This window comes from Pararge aegeria, chromosome 23 (genome assembly GCF_905163445.1).
Source record: "Pararge aegeria chromosome 23, ilParAegt1.1, whole genome shotgun sequence".
Classification (NCBI taxonomy): domain Eukaryota; kingdom Metazoa; phylum Arthropoda; class Insecta; order Lepidoptera; family Nymphalidae; genus Pararge; species Pararge aegeria.
This window is the reverse complement of record NC_053202.1, coordinates 3,364,695-3,385,316: the sequence shown is the minus strand read 5'-3', so window position 1 is coordinate 3,385,316 and position 20,622 is coordinate 3,364,695. Positions and strand designations below refer to the sequence as shown.

The 20,622-nt window shown below is 37.0% G+C and overlaps 1 protein-coding gene across 7 annotated transcripts in view; it reads right to left on the bottom strand.

Moving 5' to 3' along the window:
• The window catches only part of LOC120634184 (mushroom body large-type Kenyon cell-specific protein 1), a 315,805-nt gene that overhangs the window by 90,484 nt on the left and 204,699 nt on the right, over positions 1-20,622 (bottom strand). Inside the window, exon 2 of one of the 7 annotated variants that reach the window (XM_039904629.1) lies at positions 14,770-14,838. The exons of the other annotated variants lie outside the window; for them this stretch is intronic. Coding sequence (XP_039760563.1) covers positions 14,770-14,806 — 37 coding nt within the window. The 5' untranslated portion in view covers positions 14,807-14,838. The remainder of the gene's footprint in view (positions 1-14,769; positions 14,839-20,622) is intronic. 7 annotated transcript variants of the gene reach the window in all.

The window sequence follows — 20,622 nt, the reverse complement described above, 5'->3', positions numbered from 1 at the left end:
TTTATTAAAATGTTTAAGGGTTCCACAGTCAAATAGCTGTGCAATAGACAAGCGATAGAACCGCCTTTGCGCGTTATATGTTTTGTTTTTTTGATTTGTTCTAATTTTTCTTTTATTGTCTTTTAATTGTGTGCAATAAAGAGTTTATATTTTATCTTCTATCTATTACCATGCCTATTTCTGCTGCCAGGATCGCTCTGCGTCTGTAGGGCGTGGTTGCTGGTGTAATTACTGGCTTAAGAGGCTTAACGTCTACGCCTGAGGTTGATGGACACAGGGTAGCATTTTGTAGGACATGTGAAGTGTTTAAAGACGATGGTTTTCAACTCACCATCAGCTGGGATATCTACGCGTTCTGTCCATTATTAAGTACTTAATTAAGCCTAATAATTTTGTCCGAATCTCTCTGAATAGGCAGCATATTTGACGACCTCCGTGGCGCAGCGGTGAGCGATATGAATTTAAGTAGGATTCGACTTCCGGCAGGGCCAATGTGGGTATTTATTATTTCTGAATTTTCTCCGGTCTGGTCCGGTGGGAGGCTTTGGCCGTGGCTAGACAAAGACGTCTCGCTAACCGATTTAGTGTTCCGGTGCGATGTCACGTTGAAACCGATTAGGGGTACGACTACCATACTCCCTAACTAAAGTGAAGTCGAGCTAATACCTAATGCGCTTCAATAATACACATAGAAACTTATAATATACAGATAAACTGGGTGTTTATCACTGAAAAACATTCAAGTTCATCACGCAAAAATTTTCCAGTTGTGGCAATCGAACCCACGGCCTTGGACTCAGAAGGCAGGTTCACTATCCACTGCGCCAATGGGCTTCCAACAAATAAATCGAACGAATCATACTGCAGGGCTAACACGGGCGGGTGATATAAATTATATCCCCCGATTATATCCCCTGACAGGGGATATAATTAACGTGTCCACCTGCTGTCCATCACTGGTACATGGAATAGGAGAAGTTTACCCCCGTTTATTAATACACATATTATTTGGATATAAAAAATATCCACTTGTGCGCCCGTGCTCTGAGAGTTGATAAAGCTGTGGGAAATGATAAATTTATATCCTTTCCCGGGGATATAATTGTCTCTTGCCCATTCTAGCCGTGCTGGTGGTTATTTCAGTGATAACCGGGAACAACGAATTACGTGTTCTCAGAGAGGAGTTTATAAGCACCTCCATACAGATCTTTCATAATACCTACTATCTGTATTAATTCGCTTAAGAAGTGCATAAAAAGCTCTCTGAGTTACGGCATCAAAGACAAACGCGTTTATTAAAAAAAAAATGTACTTAGAAGTCTATTCATAAACAAGAAGTGATTACGTGGCAATTAAAACTGTAACAAATAGACAAACATTCACGTAATTGCCCGCGCCGCGGTTAGGCTGTCACTCGCTGCGGGATGAAGACAATCGTTAATTACACGAGAGAATTAACTTAAATGGAGGCCATTAAAATTATTGTCAGTTCTGTGATTTTGAAACTATTTTGCACAGTCATAATCTTTAGGTACTAACGCTCACGTGCTTAAAAAGGAGCAGGTTGTCAATTCGTCGGAATCTTTTTTTTTCACGTATGTTTTTATTTATTAATTTATTTATTCAATTACAAGTCCATTACAAAGTTATATACATTACATAATTATTATATTTTAAAAAAAGAATATAAATCTAATGTTTACATTTGAAATGGAACCCTGCGAGGGCGCTGTAACCAGATTGAGAGGCGGACATATTATTGTCAATATTAAATATTCTCATTCAGGAAGTCGTTTATTTTATAATAAGTTAATTAATAAATAAGTTTATACTTTCTTTTTTTTTATATGTTCCGGGGTTTTGTTAATATAACATATACACAGTATACATACACACAAATATACAGTTAATATAATATAACATAGGAGTGAGTTGATGGCTAGCGTACCCAGCCCGCTTCGCCGGGCTAGATTTTCATTTATTTTATTTAAACAATAAACTTACATCATTAAATTTTTAATTTAAGTCTCATAATATATTAAATTATTTATTTATCTCCGTATTCATTCTCTTCTATTCTCTTCTCGAGCGGGTGAAGATCATTATCTACACCCATGTACACCCGTAACATAACAATAGAATATCATCATAGTAAATAAAAGCTGTATTTGACAGTTCAAAAATAGGAGTGCTCCGATCGTCACCAAACTTTTATTACTGGCCAGGTCAATCCGGACATTCCCTGAAAGTTTCATTGAAATCGGTCTAGCTGTTTCGGAGCCTATACCGAACATACCCACAAACTTTCTCCTTTATATATATAGATTTTATGCAATGTACGCATCAAAAGTGCCACCTATGCAGTGGCATGCATTTCATACATTCACAAAAGCACTGCCTACCCTAATATTGATACATAACTCGTATTGGAGGAGAATTCTTCCCCTTTATTAACCAAATTTTCCTGGTGTATGCATACCCTGGTAAGAAACCCAGTGCACGCCACTGCACCTATGTGCCTATTTGAATAAAGATATATTGGACTTTGACTTTGGCTCCCTATAAGCTACGAAACCACAGACAGATACAAAGATACACAGACATACACGTTAAACTATAACATCCCTTTCTTTCTGCGTCGGGGGTTAAAATATAAGAGTCAGTCTGTGAAAGAGTGCTAGTTTAATTTATTTTTAAATGCTCCATTACTGAAAACCATTCAGTCTTCGCAACTGGTCTATATTATATGTAGAAATTGCCATTCGTGATCATACAGTTTATAGTTCAACTTACCATGGTTCAGTTTACACATCCTACAATAATGTGTTTTTAATACGGGCCGTGTGGGCTCGTAAGCCGATGGTAAAAGTTTCATATTAATCGGCTTAGCTGTTAGTGTGAAGCCCTATTGGATATTACTGTTCATAATGTTATTACGGCTTAAACGAAAGCTTTTCATTAGCCGATTTCGTATACGATGGCTTATAATACAAACATTTTTTTTTTTGCTTCTCAAATGGTTTTAAATGACAATGTGAAATGGTGATCACAAATGTAATACCCGGCTTTGTTTTTTGGTTGGCTTCTAAGACTAGGGCGCGTTTGGAACCCCCGTAGCTTTAGTTCTTAGTTTACGAATGTAATTGTCGCCTTCATCTCACCATGTATGTATGTAACACATTTGTTATGTTATGTACGCATTGGAAGTGCCATTTATGGGCCTTATTTGTATGAAGAGTCAAAGTTAAATATTTCTTTATTCAAAAAGGAACATAGATGGCACTTTTAATGCGTACATTACATGTTAAATATGACATATAAGTGAGTTGATGGCGATAACTTAATTCGTCAACCTAAAACTAAAGCTAAGCGGGTTCCAAAAGCGCCCGGGTCTGAAAAGAAGCCCCAAGCAGGGCTAGCAAGCAAGTAACAGGCAAGAGACAAAAAATATATATCAGAGTCAAAGTCAAACTCAAAAATATATTTATTCAAGTAGACCCAAAGGCAGGTGGCACTTTTGATGCGTACATAAGAATTACACGGTAGTGAGATGATGGCGATAACCACATTCGTAAACTTAAAACTAAAGCTGCGAGGGTTCCAAACGCGTTCTGGTCTAAGAAGAAGCCCACAACAAACGTAGCCGTGTTTTTTTTAATCACCATCTCACAATGTCATTTAAAATTATTAGAAGAGCAACCTGGCTAGAGCAATAATTCACACCCAAGCTTTTTTATCGATTACGTAGTCCTTTATACTATAATAGGACTTTTCTATAAGCTTACGTTTAATACAAACTTTGAACTTTTTAAGAGACATCTCCAAGATGCCAATGTGGAGAACGATGTTTCCTGGCGAAGTTTTACAAACTACCAGGCGAGTGATTGTCCCTATTTTATTGTAGGTAAGTGACTAACCACCTGTGCGAGAAACACTAGTAAAATGGAGTAGTTTTTGATGCTTCAATATTATTCATGTACACGGTTTCTGTATGTTCTTAAATCTGTGGCCTAATATTTATTAGTGAAACTAGACATGTGTATTGCCCCAATGAAGTGCTAAATAGATAAACTTTATTGTTTTATGTGTCACATAAAAGTATAACAACTTTGTCTATTAGATTTTATGGACTGTGAAATGGATGTGTAAACCTAGTTAGTGCGTAGGTTGTTGCACCGAAACAGCAGTGACGTGCACTTTATAATTGTACAAAAGCACTGCCTACCCTAACATTTTTAAGTAGGTCATTTAAGTTGTTTAAACCATTTTAGGTCATATACCACCTTTATACTTCTCCGGGTTGTTTTTATCATCCTAATCCGCAACCTATATTGGTTCCACTGGGCTTTGACAACCTCCCTGGGGCAACGGTGAGAAATATGGTTTTTAAAGTAGGAGGTCCCGGATTCGATCCGAGGCTGGGGCAATTTGGCTTTTTTGTATGGTTACCACACGGCCGACAAGTACGTGCTGCCAAGCGATTTAACGTTACGGTACGCATGTAGAAACCTATATGGCATAGGGTATGGGTTAACTATAACTACCATAGGTTAGCCTTCTACCATCTTAGACTGCATCATCACTTACCCCAATTTGAGGGCCGAGTGGCGCAGTGAGCAGCGACCCTGCTTTCTGAGTCCAAGGCCGTGGGTTCGATTCCCACAGCTGGAAAATGTTTGTGTGATGAGCATGAATGTCTGGGTGTTTATATGTATTTTAATAAGTATTTACGTATATTATTCATAAAAATATTCATCAGTCATCTTAGTACCCATAACACAAGCTACGCTTACTTTGGGGCTAGATGGCGATGTGTGCATTGTCATAGTGTATTTTTTTTTTTGTATTTACCACCAGGTGAGATTGCTGTCAAGGATAAACTTTGGAATTAAAATATAGAGCACTGGCCTCTAGGTTGTTGGTAGAGGGCGAATAGGAGTGTAAACTCACCACGCTGTTCTAATGCGTGTTTGTGGGTGTTTCGATTAATAATTTACTTAAACTCTAAAATGGAAATGAAAAGAAGCTAACTAAGTATGAATATAAGTACTTTTTAAGCCGATTTAGAAATAAAGGAAACATTAAAAAGCATTGAATTTTAGAATTATAATTTAAATTATTCTTCCTTTAAATGCGGAAACCGTAAGACCTTACCTTGCATAGAGCCTTGAATACAACTAGAATACTAGATTTGTTAGAATTTCCTTAAACTGTGAAATTTATTGTGTTATCTCTAGTTTAGAATTACAATTAGGTAAGTAATGTGACGGAAAGAATTGAATTAAAGTTGACGGATAAACGAATATGGCGTCACCTGTCACTATTTATAGATTACAAATTGACATAAAAGGTAGCAGGGTGTTTGCAGTGAAAAATTTATTTCATTTAAAATTCTTCGTGCGCGTTTAATACGATTTTTTTAAACCCCGTGGGAACCGTTTCTTTTCCTGAGATAAGAAACAACACATATATAATATATGTGTTCCTAAAAATAAATGTTACGTATTTGCGAAAACTACTTATGCTTGTGGTATAAAGATTTTTAACCAGATTTTAACTCATGGTAATAAAATTAGATGGAAGTGTTTTTAAAAATAGGTTAAGAATTTGGTTAATGAGTTAGGCATATTACAATAATAACGAATGTATTGTGACAGCTCGTAATTAGTGTCTAAAGTTTAAAATTAATAGTGTTAAAATAATAGTCATATAAAATAAAATAAACTCTAAATATACATAAAAAAATTGCACGCCAGAAAGTGGCAAACTGTTTAAACTATTCCAATTTACAACAACAAAAAAATGTACACAGTTAAAGCAATAAAATTAAATAAATACCTGTTACCTGGCAGAGATCACTTTTAGTGATAAGTTCGCCTTTTGCTTCTAATTTTTTTAAGTTATTTTTAATTTCTCCTTTACTACGCGATAAAGATGTTTAAATAAATAAATTTAAAAAAAAATCTATTCAAAGAAGTAGCCTATGTTACTCCCCGTCCTTTTAACTAACTCTATGGCAAAAATCAAGTTAACTGATTGCTTAGCGAGAGCATGAAGAAATGACAAATAAACAAACACACTTACATATTTAGATAATGCAAAATAATGTAAACGACACATATTAGGTTTGTTATCAAAGTACTTAACTAAATCTAATAATGTTTTGACTAAATTACTCGTACAAAATTATCTTTAAGTAGACTTGCGGCCAACCACAGATTAGATATTTACCTACCTACAACCACTAGACATTAATGCCACAGACAAAAAACAAAATGGCGTGAGTTAATAAAACCTCTGATAATATTTAGTTGTTGCCTATCTATTTACCTATATGTAAAAGGATTAGGAAGTGATAACTTTATCATTTTAATATCGCCTCACCCTTTTTGAATGATAAGATATGTAAAGGTACATCGATATTTTCGCAATAAACTTGCTTACCTACCTAAGTATGTAACACATGTACCTATATTAAATGTTTACTACACATAATATAAAGCTATAGAGTAGGTACATATGATTTAAATTGTTAATGAGAAGAGTTAAATTGTTAGTGAAAATGTTTTTTTATCAAAGGTTTAAGATGTATTTAATTTGTTTTTCTTTTTATTTTATATTCAAATTTGTATGTTTGTAAAGACTACCACCGAGTTTGTTCTCTACAAAAAGAGAGCCGAGAACCTTAACTCAGGCTATCACCGCAACTTCGTCTGCACCAAATCGGTTATTACCGGAAAACACGAATAAACTGACATTTTCTAAAAATGCTAGTATTCATGCTAGCTCGATTTATCGCCCCCGAAACCACCTGTATACTAAATTTCATGAAAAACGTTGGAGCCGATTCCGAGATTCCAATTACATATATATATATACCAGACTGCTCACGGTGTGCCAATTTAATTTAAAATCGCTTAAGTAGTTTAGGAGTCCATCGCGGACAAACATCGTGACAGGAGATTTATATATATTATATATATATAATCAAGAATGGCTTTTTTAAAGATATAAGATTATTGCTTTAACTGATTCATGCTTAAAAAATATACCATACGGGTAGTTACATGAATGATTGAATGGATGTTTTTTTTGAATGAATGAATGATTTATTTATTTGTCCATATTACTTATATAAGTACAGTATAATGTTGCTTGCGGGCTATTTTGTTACACAGTTATAATGTGAGGACGGATGCTAATAAGATAAAACATAGGTACTCCTTAGGTAGGTACATAATACCTAACTGTGTGCAGTCCTTGGAGGATCAAACGCCTTTACCTCTAATGTATTCACCGGATGCAAATGGGCGAAACCCACCATACGGCATTTTTGCATAAAAAGAGAAACACGGGTTCTTTATTGTGTCGCCAAAAGTCAACATCGTTATGCGGGGAGAACTTATAGGCTAAGAGCTTCCCGACTAAAATTGCCATCCCACCCATTAATATGTTTTTTTTTTCATATTTTTTTTAAAAATAAATAAATATACTTACTACGATAATACACCCATCGCTATCTAGCCCCAAAGTAAGCGTAGCTTGTGTTATGGGTACTAAGATAGCTAATGAATATCTTTATGAATATAATACACATAAATACTTATAATATACAGATAACACTGAAAAGCATTAATGTTCATCACACAAATATTTTTCCAGTTGTGGGAATCGAACCCACGGCTTTGGACGCGGAAAGCAAGGTCACTGCCCACTTTGCCAACCGGCTGTCATACCCTCAATATATATACCAGTCTGAGCAGTGGCGTGCATAGAGGGTATGCACAGGGTATGCAGATGATGAAAACTGAACAAAAAACTCCAGTACAAGTTATAAAAAAATGTGTGTACTTATGCCCACGCGTTACAAGATAAAAATCTTCTTTGGCGTAACAAGTTAAAAATCTTTTCAAAAATGTTATCTTTCGCCTTATTCTGCGTTCGTAGAAAAAAACTACTCTAACAATACTGTAAAAAGGTATTTAATACATTCAAAGATTTAATATAGCGCATTATTTAGTTATCTCACTATCGGGAAACCAAGTTCATTAAAATTTGAGATTTTTGTTTGTACAATTGAATCAATTAAATCAACGGAATGAGCCCACATACTTTGACAATTCAAAGTGTACAGTGTCAAACCTTTTATTGAAAAACAAAATTGGTGACTATAGCTAACTTCAGGGTGTCGGTTTTTAGTGACTTATTTAGCGACTCATCATTTTTCCCTAACGCGCCCAAAGAAGTATAACTTCAAACACTTAAAGGTAGGCTTTTTATAACTATTACAATGCATATCCTTAAGTATTTTATACCTCGTACTGGAGATTTTTTTCATTTTATGACATTTGCCCGTTAAGTGATACCCTGTATGCGCGCCACTGAGTCAGAATAATAGGGAACCGTTCGTTTCCCTGTGATAAAAGTAGCCTTATGTCCAACGTTACTTTACGTGTACGTGTTTTGCCTTAATCGTTGTTAGTGAAAACGGGCATAAGTTACCCTTCGTCCTATCAACTAACTCTATGCCAAAAATCAAGCTGATTGGTTGCATAGTTACAACAATAAACGCTTTAGCATTTATAATATTAGTGAGGATATTAGTACAACTCTTTCATAAAAGAAATGCAACGACCTTTTAAGAAATCTGATCTGTAAATTAAAATGTCACATTTTTTTATTAATTTTCATAAAAAATTCTAATCCCCTTTTCATCCCATTTTTGGTGTAGATTACCAAAATAAAAAGACGTCAATAGCGATACCAGAAGAATCTTCTAACTGCCACAAATAGTTAAATACCAAATTATAAAACCAAATTTGCTTAGGACATGCTATCGTTCCAAGATTTTTATCGCTAGGAATTATCCAGGCAACAGTTTATTTGCTTAAAAAAATGCAAATGTAATGCCAAAGCAATCGTGCCAAGTTAAGTGGCGTTCAATTTTGGGTTTTTCGTGCAACCAACTACAAACTTGCTAAAGCGTTTGGTCGCACGCGGGCCGCAAACTTGAAAGCTGTCCTGGACGCAGCTTGGCAGTCGCGGTTTGCCTTCAATGTTTTTTTTTTGAGATTCTGACACAATTTTTTTTTAATTTCTTTTTTAGGCCAACAACGAGAGAGTGCGACGGTTCGTTTGGTGTTAAGCGATTACCGCCGGCAATAGCACCAGAGGAATTACAAACGCATTGCTGACTTTGGAGATATATATTAATTAATTATATCTTATAGGTACCTACATATACTACCAATAAGGTTATGCTAGAACCTATGACGAAGTACCTGTTAAAAAATTCCCACCGGCTCTTGGACTACACCGTTTGGGCCGTTATCTAGCCGTGAAAAAATACCCACTGCGCCGCCCACCACTCGCTTACGGTATTTCGAACGTGCGAGTGAGACGGAAGACAACTTCAGCTAACACTGCGAGCGTTAGACGAAACGGATATACATTTGTATGTTCTTATTTACGAGTAGTTTGGCCTGAATGAAAGTTTTATTATATTAATTGCTTCTAACTCTTTTGTTTTACCTTTGGGAGTCAATAATTGAGTGTTTGAACGTAAGGTTTCAACGGATGTTTTGGAAATGAGAATTAAAACTAGTTGTCTAGTGGTTAGGATGTTTGATTACGGATCGCAAGGGTCTCGGTTCGATTTTCGGGTCGTCTACAATTTTTCGAGAGGATCCAACTACCTGGGAAATGTTATACTGCAAAAGTGTGTGACGGCCGCGGTCAGCGAGTCTCAGAGTCCCTGCATTCTGAGTCCAAGGCCGTGGGTTCGATTCCCACAACTGGAAAATGTTTGTGTGATGAAAATGTTTTTTTTTCAGTGTCTGGGTGTTTATCTGTACCTATATTAAATTCATAAAAATATTCATTTTGGACAAAATTAAACACATATTTATAACCTCTATAGTACAAAAATAATTACTTAAATCGGTTATAATTGGTCGGAGTTATGGTGTAAAATCGTCAAACGCTTATCCCCTCTCCCAAAGGAACCGAGCTTAATGTCGTGATAAAAAGTATCCTATATTACTTCTAACATTTCCAAGAACATGTGTACAAAATTTCATGAGGATCGGTTAAGTAGTTTTTGCGTGAAAGCGTAACAAACAAACTGACATTGACATTTATAATATTAGTAGGGAAATATTTATATACGGGCGCACTCTCTATTCCCTCAATCTCATAGTATCCTCGTGCTCTCCGAGGCAAACTTTTTGACAGGAAAACCCAATACTACACATTGGCCTGACCCGGGAATCGAATCCATGAGCTCTGCATTCGAACATCATCACCAATGAACTAACGATTATTTCACGTTTTAAACAGAAAAAACCAAGCCTCAGATAGACACACACACACACATACACACACGTAAAACTTATAGCACCCCCTCGTTTTTCGTCAGGGGTTAAAAAACCGTGTGAAAAAGAGACGAAGAATACTGGCAACATCCAGTAAATATTGTAAGCGCACATATTGTCATGTTACACAAACTAACATAACCTTGCAACATTGTAATCGGTTATATTAACTAACACAAATGCCCCAGAGTCAAACCAACCGAACCATTAGACTAAAAAGCAATCATTTAGCAGTTTATAAGCACGCACACGGTTGCGCGGGAATCGAACCAGTGAGCCGTTGCGAGTGTTCAATACGCCATGCTAATTAACTACAGCGGGGCGGGCTGTTGACTCCATTCAGATATAGATGGCGCTGAATGGGACTTATTAACTTAAGTACACTTACATTTCGACGGTTTTTCTATGATAATGATTCATGGCCAAACTGCGAAGCTAGCAGGAGACAATTATCTCCCAGGGAAAAGAATTTGAATTTGGCTTCTTCCACAGCTTTATCAACTCTCAGAGCATTGGCGCACAAACGGAAATATTATCCAAATAATATACGTTTAATAATAAACGGGGGTAAACTTCTCCTACTCCATGTTACCATGCATGCATATGAACATGTTAATTTTATCCCCTGTCATGGGATATAATTGGGGGATATAATTTTTAACTCCAGTGCTAGCTTTAATTTACGGCCAGGTGGGTCATCTGCATAGTGCATCAACTTACTAATATTATGAATGTGATAGTGAGTTTGTTTATTTGATAGTTTGTCCATACTTTTTTTGTGTGGACTTTTTTGCACAACCTCTTGTTTATAAGAATAGTCGTATGTCGTTATATTTATTTAAGTCTTCATGCATAAGCTTTCTCAATATACTTATAGATCGAGCATCAGTGGTCATAGCAAAATTATAGTAGGAAAACTTCTGGTAAACCTAAAACGTAACACTAATATACCTACACTTGTGTATACCAGAGAAATCTCCAAAATGTTGACTTAATTAAACAAAGTCATTCGTTGGTTTATCGGCAAAAAGGAAATTAGTACAATTTGGATGATATCCAGATAGACAAGGGTTCATACTTGACTCGCCGGAAGCTGCACTAAATTACCTTAAAGTGGCTGGATAAACAGTTTTTTACAACCAATTAGCGAAAAATAGACGGGCTAAATTTCATTAAAAAATACCCTGCTGTAAATACTTTATATATAACAGGGTATTTTTATTATCTTTTTTTTCGACTTCGTTCGACACGGATATGCCATTCCTATCCTCTCCTTATTTTCTTTAAGTATAAAATTTAGCGGTGTGGATAGGACTTCGACTTCGTTTTCGGGGGCCGATTTCGAATCCCAGCACGCACCTCTAACTTTTCTAAGTTATGTGCGTTTTAAGCAATTAAAATATCACTTGTTTCAACGGTGAAGGAAAACGTCGTTAGGAAACCTGCGTGCCTGAGAGTTCTCCATAATGTTTTCAAAGGTGTGTGGAGTCCACTAAACTGGGCGTGGGCGTGGGCGTGGCGCACTACGTTCTAAACCCTTCTCATGTGTGGGAGACTCGTGCCCTGTAGTGGGCCGGTATTGGGTTCATATGATGATGATGATTATATTTTTTTTTAATGAAAACAATACTATAATGCATTCCTTATAATAAAATGTATGGTTAGTCTAAGCTATTAATTAACCGATTTATAGCTCGATCTGTACAATTGTATATAGATTAAAAAAAAATTTTAAGTATCAGTTATCAGCCAAAAACCTTCCTACGAGTACCTCTACAAATCCGAATAATGAAGAATTTTGCACACGTAACTAGAATGAGTTAATCGATTTCCAAAGAAAGGAGATAAGTATATACAACAAAAGGTATCTGTGCACTATAATACTCTGTACACTTTACCATAGGTAAGAATTGTAAAATATGACCAGGGGTCTTAAACATTTTTATGTAATTATTTTACTTATAATAAACTAGAGTACCCAGCTCGCTTCGCCGGGCTAGATATTGCTTTATTATTATTATTTAAACAATTTATGCTTTATTATTTACACAATAAACTTAAATCATTAAATTTTTAATTTAAGTCTCTTAATATATTAAATCATTTATTCATTCTCTTCTATTCTCACCTCGAGCGGGTGAAGATCATTATCTACACCCATGTACACCCAACAATAGAATATCATCATATAAAAGCTGTATTAGACAGTTTGACAGTTCAAAAATAGGAGTGCTCCGATCGTCACCAAACTTAGGATTACTCGCCAGGTCAATCCGGAGATTCCCTGAAAGTTTCATTGAAATCGGTCCAGCTGTTTCGGAGCCTATACGGAACATACCCACACACTTTCTCTTTTATATATATAGAATAATGAAAACCAACCAAGTTGGTTGATAAAGTATAACTAGATAGATAAACAATAAAATGACGCCAGTTTCCTTATCTATCCTTGAGGCACTAAACACTAATTAACACTAAATTAGTGCTAAGTACTTCTTGATAATTTACTATTCTCGGATTTGATTGTACGTACGTAAAACGTTCAAAATTATTCTGCCCGCCATTGTAGATTGAGTCATATTATAACTTGATTGTTACTAATATTATAACTTTAAAAGCGGCGATAGCGCAGTGGGTAGGACGCTCGACGTCACTTTCGGGTGGCCCAGTTCGAATCCCATCACACAGCTCTAACTATTCTAAGTTATGTGCGTTTTAAGTAATTAAAATATAGCTTGCTTCAACGGTGAAGGAAAACATCGTGAGAAAACCTGCTCGATAATGATCTCAAAGGTTTGTGGAATCCATCAATTCGTAACAAAATTATGGCCAGCGTGGCCTTAACCCCTTCTCATTGTGGGAGGAGACCCGTGCCCTGTAGTGGACCGGTAATGGGTTGATATGATGATGATTGTAGCTTGGCAAAATGCTATAGTTTCTTTGTTCTTCTTCCACGCAGCAACGGATTAAAGGGTCGAATTTTGCATAAATAACTTGAACTGAACTGAACTGATCAGTCAAAAAAAAAAACTGGGTGACAGTCGCAAAGTATTTAGAGACTATTATACAGGAAAAGGAGAAAGAAGAAAAGAGAAGAAAAACAAGTCCATGAAAAATTTTCAAAATTGTTGTCGTGTTTTAGGCCGAAAGACGGGTACACGGTCAACGAGGTGACAGGGGGGGTTTTAGCCGGTAAAGTCCGGAACTACCTAGCGCTGCGGGTGTCCATGAGGTGTCCATGATTTCCCCTCCTGTGTGGAAAAAAAAAGTCAAATAGTAGTGGTTTGTCAGTCAAAATAGTGTTTCCAAGGGATATAGAGTTATTCAAGGGATACAGTTCTGCTCAAATTTTGATCATACTGGCATTATTATAGGTTAGTTAAGTTTAGTTAAGTTTTATTGACTGCAAGTGTTATTTTAATATATCTTTATATACATATTTCTTGTGTGCGTGTGTATTTGCAAAAAAAATGAGAAATTATTTTTAATGGAAAGAAAAGTGGCAAGTGTTGCTCCATTTTGAAATCTTGAGTAAATGGGCCATCTTTTGAAATAACTTGCCAAGTATAATATCATACTTTATTTTCCAAAATGAAGTGTCAAAGTTAACTGATAAAATTTTTGTAAACCATAACTCAATGAAACTTAATTTATTTTACTCAATAGACAATGTTTTTTACTTTTATTTGTAGTGTCGATTTATAGCACGGTTATTCTAGATGACGTCACTAAAAAAATCATTGCCTTATCTTATCGTATGAGTTGGCCTCTCGGCTTGTACCATTTTATCGTCAAGTTTTGGGACACCCTGTATAGTGTTATATGGTAAAGTCATTTAGATGATAAAAAAATCTGAATGCATTCATACTCTCCGAGTCAACATTTTGCTCAAATTCGGATCCGACACCATTACTGGTATTATGGTAGGAGAGTCAAGTTTGGACTCACCTGTTTTGTTTTCACGAGCATTATTTACCTACTGATGAAGTGTAAAAGTGTAATAATGTGAAGTCAAACAATTAAAAATAAAAAAATAAAATTGGTCCTTACGTCTGGTGACCCAAGAGCTGGCGCTTATTTAGCCCAACGGCTAAGTCTAGCATTTTGGGTACAATGCCCGTAAGTAAAACATTTAGACGGCTTATATTAATTGTAAATATTAATTATAGTTTGTAGTTATTTACCTAGAAATATATATTTTTCGTTGGTTTATTAATAAAGAATAAATAAATAAAAAAATAAAAATCCGAATAAACACATACTCTCCGAGTTCACATTCTACTCAAATTCGGATACCACACCGTTACAGGTGTATGGTAGGATAGTCAAGTTTGGACTCATCTGTTTTGTTTTCACGAGCATTTTTTATTGACAAGAGTAAAAGTGTAATACATACATACTCTCCGCGGAATTTTCACACTCTGGGTTTGCATCGTTGCAGTGGGAGAAATCCAGAGATACGTACCTGAAAGAACAAAAGTGTTTATTAATAAAAAAACCTCTTTTCAAGCAAAAAATATTTATGTATGTTATAATATTATACTAGCGGACCCCAGCGCCATCTGTCGGGCTGATTAGTGAATCTAAACCATCCAGGGTACCACCCAAAAACATACAAAAATTCATTCAAATCGGTCCAGCCGTTTAGGAGGAGTTCAGTGACATACACACGCACACATGAAATATTTATATAAAATTGTTTAAATAAATGTGTAAAATATAAAATTGCCCGCTACCATCCAAGATGGTAACGGGCTAGCATCTAAGATGGTAACGGTCTAACATCCTAAGTTAGCATGCAGTGAGATCGCAGCTAAGTTCTCACTCATAGCGGAATATAATGAAAAAACATGGAGGTATAATTTCGCGGAAATGTTTAAAGTGGGTGTTATCAAAGTTTCCATTGGAAAGGTGAAAAACACCGACGTACGTGCCAATCAGGGCGTGCTGTGTCGTTAACGAAAACGGTCAAGTGTGCATCGTCCATCACGCTAATATAATGAGCACTAGTTTAATCTATGAGCTGAGCCTAGGACGTGTGCCGTGGTGGTAGAGTCACTACACACAGACATACTTGACGTTTCAAAAGTGCTTATATTAGGCCTACTTGAAATAAATGATTTTTTTTGACTGGTCTGGTGGGAGGCTTTGGCCGTGGCTAGTTACCACCCTCACGACGAAGACGTGCCGCTAAGCGATTTAGTGCAGTTGCGATGTCGCGTAGAAACCAATTAGGGGTATGACTACCATACTCCCTAACAAGTTAGCCCGCTACCATCTTAAACTGCATCATCACTTCGCACCAGGTAAGATTGCAGTCAAGGTCTAACTTGTAGTGAAATAAAAAAAACTAGAAAGGTCAAGGCTTAGTCCACCACGATAACCATAATAGTAAAAATTGTAGTAGTAGAGCATTTTGTGACAGAGCTCGTCCAAAAAAAATCAAAAAATTCAAAATTCAAAATTCATTTATTTCAAGTAGGCCTAATACAAGCACTTTTGAAACGTCAAGTCTGTCCGTGTGTAGTGACTCTACCACCGGTTCGGAAGGCAGATTCTACCGAGAAGAAGCCGGCAAGAAACTCAGCAGTTGCTCTTTTCCAACATCAAAAATTTACATTTTATATTTTAACATTCATTTTTCTATTCATTTTTCTATCTTGTGAGAGATGAAAGCGGAGCCGGATGCTTCCAAGCAACCTTGTCATTAAGAAACTCATCAATTGTATAATAACCTCGCTGTAATAAATGTGTTTTAACACATTCTTTAAACTTATGGATTGGTAGGTCCAAAATTACCTTAGGAATCATATTATAAAAGCGTATACTCAATCCCACAAATGACTTCTGCACCTTTCGCAGACGATATGCAGATGTCACTAATTTATGACCATTTCTTGTAAGTCGACTGTTTATATCCACTTTTTGTTTATAAAGACTAATATGTTGTCTTACAAATACTATATTGTTATAAATGTATTGTGAGGCTACCGTAAGTATACCAATTTCTTTAAATTTTTCACGGAGGGATTCACGTGATTTAAGTTTATATATTGACCGTACAGCTCTTTTCTGCAATATGAATATAGTTTCAATATCAGCAGCTTTGCCCCATAATAAGATCCCGTAAGACATCACACTATGAAAGTACGCGAAGTAAACAAGTCTTGCTGTTTCTACGTCAGTAATCTGTCTAATTTTCCTGACGGCGTAGGCAGCCGAGCTTAGGTCCGGAGAAGTACTACTACCTATGCTTATTTCTGCCGCTAAGCAGCATTGTTGCAATTTTTTTTTATTAACGATAGGCCAGTGCTTGACGACAATCAATCATTGCGACATATACTAGCGGACCTCAGCGCCATCTGTCGGGCTTATTTGTGAATCTAAACCATCCAGGGTGCCGACCCAAACGTATACCAAAAAATTTCATTCAAATCGGTCCAGCCGTCTAGGAGGAGTTCAGTGACATACACACGCACACAAGAAATATATATATAAAGATATATACATGTATAAAATATTGAAATTTTATCTAGTCAGTATACTCCAGTGACTGGAGATTTGGTTTAGGTACAGCACAGATACATGTTATAGCACTAACGAGCTGTTATCACTAGCTGATAACGAGTCAAGTGCAGTTTTGTATGCAGTTTGCGCTACACCGAAATTGCATGTTCGCACTCAATACTATAAGGTGTTCATAGTTTTGATAATTAGTTGGGACATTCTGTAATTTATTTTTATTCATCCAATGCACAATTTAATATCATATTCACATTTGTTTTATAAATATAACCTAAGATATACTATGTAAAACTAAAAAAAATCTTAAACGTCTTCGCAACCACCGCAGCGAGGCACAGTTCCTAAGATGCTGGCAACATTGCTCCTTTGGATGGCCAAAATATTTTTTTTAATTTTTTTTTTAAGCAATACAAGTTAGCCCTTGACTGCAATCTCACTTACTGGTGATGCAGTCTAAGATGGTAGCGGGCTAATTTGATAGGAAGGTTGTTTTTTTTTTATTATTAGCGATAGGCCAGCGTTTGACGACAATCATGCCCGTTAGAAAGCAATGATGAGGTCTAGGTTGGAGCACGCTTGCCTAGAAAAAGCCTATTCACTCTATCCTTGAAGGTACTCAAATTATACGTGGCAGGAAACACAGTTGCCGGGAGGGCGTTCCACATCTTTTAGCGGCACGTATCAGAAACGTGGATAAAAAACGTTTCGTGCGTGTTGATGGAATATCAACCACATAAGGATGCCACCGCTCACGGTGTCTCGCTGTTCTGTGGTAAAACGGGGAAGGAGGAACAAGATAGTGAAGTTCCTGAGCACACTCACCGAAGTATATCCGGTAAAAAACCGATAAACAGGTATGGCTTTCTGGTAAATAATCAATTGCTTTCACTACAAAACGGTGACCTTGACTGCGATTACCTGGTAGCAGTGGCGTACACAGGGTCTTCGGCCAGGGTATGCATAAAGCAGATATATAGCATAAAATGGAAAAATTCCCCTTCGCTATTTAAAATAATGTGGCTAGGCAGTGCTTTTGTGCATGTATGAAGTGCACGTTACTGCCTGGTAGATAGTGGTGATGCAGTCTAAGATGGTGGCGGGCTAACCTGTTAGGGAGTATGGAAGGCATACTGGCCAAAGCCTCCTACCAGACCAGACCAGAGAAAATTCAGAAAATATAAATTTCCAAATTACCCCGCCGGGAATCGAACCCGGGAGCTCCTGATTAAACTCACAGCGCTTACCGTTGCGCCAGGGAGGTCGTCACTGTAAGAACTTAAATTATTAAACACCTATTGGATAGAAGCAGGCGTTGCGGAATTCCATGGTATATTATGAAATCTACTGCGATCTTCAACCCTTTTGCCCCCCCACTACAAGGCACGGGTCTCCACTCAGAATAATGAAAATAAATAAAATAAATATACTATGCCAATAAACACATCGCCATCTAGCCCCAAAGTAAGCGTAGCTTGTGTTATTGCTACTAAGATGACCGAGTAAAGTACTTATAATAGGTACATATAAACACCCAGCCACTGAAAAACAGTCGTGTGCATCACAAAATCATTTTCCAGCTGTGAGTATCGAACCCCCGGATTTGGACTCAGAAAGCAGGGTCGCTGCCCACTGCGCCAATCGACCGCCATGAAGAATGAGAAGTGCCATCACTTTTGGAAGTAAATTGAAAAAAACAGGTTTTCTCGGAAAAAGTTTCTCGTTAATAGTGAATGATGGTGCCAGTAGCGATAAGATAAAAAGCTTATGCACTCGCAGCTGATAAGATCGGGTCGGAGCGCAAGGTTGCACAATTTGATTCTATTTCGCAACTCGCTAGAATGTGCGTTCAATAGGTGATATAATACAACTACACTAGTTTTAACAGGTCTCTTTGCTATTTGTATTTATTCTAATACTGGCTGTTGCCCTCAACTAGGTACACACGTTTTAACATTTCATAGCTGAGTGACCCATGTACGCGCTGGTAAGATGGGAACTACAAGGTAAGGAGGTACAGTATAAGGCTTACTAAGTTCCTATCGTTCTACAATGTAGCAGTATGTTTTTCCCACAGCTGGTTTTATTCTTCTAACTAACACCTTAGGTAATCCTTGCAGATAGGCACCGAGGATAAACCCCTGCGGTTTTTTCGGTGCCTTTATATTAACCATTTTATTGTAATTGTTTTATTTGATAAATAAAAAAAAAAAAAAAAAGTGTAGAAGACCTAGCAAACCTCTCTATGGGGATATCCTGAGGTTCACAAAAGAGACCGGTAGGTTACAGGGGGGGATGCTGCCGGGTCACCAGTAAACCTGTGTCTCAACATGGGGAATAGGGTGGAATAGTCCTAATAATAATAACAGGTTAGCCCGTTACCAGCATCACAGAGGTTGCAGTCAAGGGCTAACTTGCAGTGGAACAGAAAACCAAATGTTACTCTTTCTCTTTTATGGAATGACAGTGATCTCGGATAAAAAAAGATGTCCCAACAGTATTAATTGTCACTCATTTTAGAACGGATATAGATAATGCGAAAGACTTGAAACTTAGAGCTAGAAGTGTGTAATTTCATCTCGTTCAAAGCCAGGGCTCGATCGTTACAGTAACCTAGATACCACAGTACTGGCGCGACGGGACCCTGACCGCTTAGAAATGTCTAGTGTCTAGCCGCACGTAAGAAAAATAATAAATATAAGGTAATTATTTCTCATTTGTTTCTGCGACACACTCCCCACCGTGTACAGATTATTTTTAGTAGTATCTACTACTTTTTGTGACATAGCTCGTCCGGGGAAGTACTATCGCCATGCATATAACTGCCGCTAAGCAGTATTGTTGCAATGCTGTGTTCCGCAGTAGCGTGCACTTCATATATGCACAAAACTGCATACCCTTATATTGATATATAACCCGTGTAGGAGGAGAATTTTAGCCGTTATATTCAATTTTCCTGCAGTATGCATACCCTGTTGGTCTAAAGAGCGTGGTTGCCGGTTTAATTACAGGTATAGGGCTTTGCATCTCCGCCTCAAATTAACGAACACAGGGCCGCATGTTGCACGACGTGCTCCTAGCATGCCCTGTGAAGTGTTTCCCTGCCCTAAACATATTACTAAAAAAGATTCTTCTGCAATATCACAACGGGATTTGTATAGTTTTTTATTATTTTCTATCATTTATTCTTTTTAATTTTTTTTTAAATTCTTAACAATGCTTAAAACACTATTAAAAATTTATAAAAAAAAAATCCACCCTCCGCTTGCGGGGCTTTTGAATGCCCAAGCAACCGGCGGTCAGGGTGAGGAACCTCCTCACAATACGCGACGTTTCAAGGACTACTGCCTTCTGTATCCGACCCTTGCGAAAGCTTCTTAAGATGTTGGTCGAAGCTTTTCGCGAGAAGACCATTGACTGAAACAAATATCGGAACAATAACGGTCGACTCAACCTTCCACATGGCGGTAATCTCGTGAGCAAGGTCCAAGTATTTAAATAGTTTTTCCTTTTCAGCTTTCACCAGATTATCGTCATGTGGAATAGTAATATCAACAATTATTGCACGGCGCACTGATCGATCGACTAGAGTATATATAGTTTTGTTATTATTATGATAGCACAGAGGGAAGGACTTCGACTTTTGGGAGGACGAGTTCGAATCCCAGCACGCACCTCGAACTTTTCTGAGTTATGTGCATTTTAAGCAATTAACATATCACTTGGA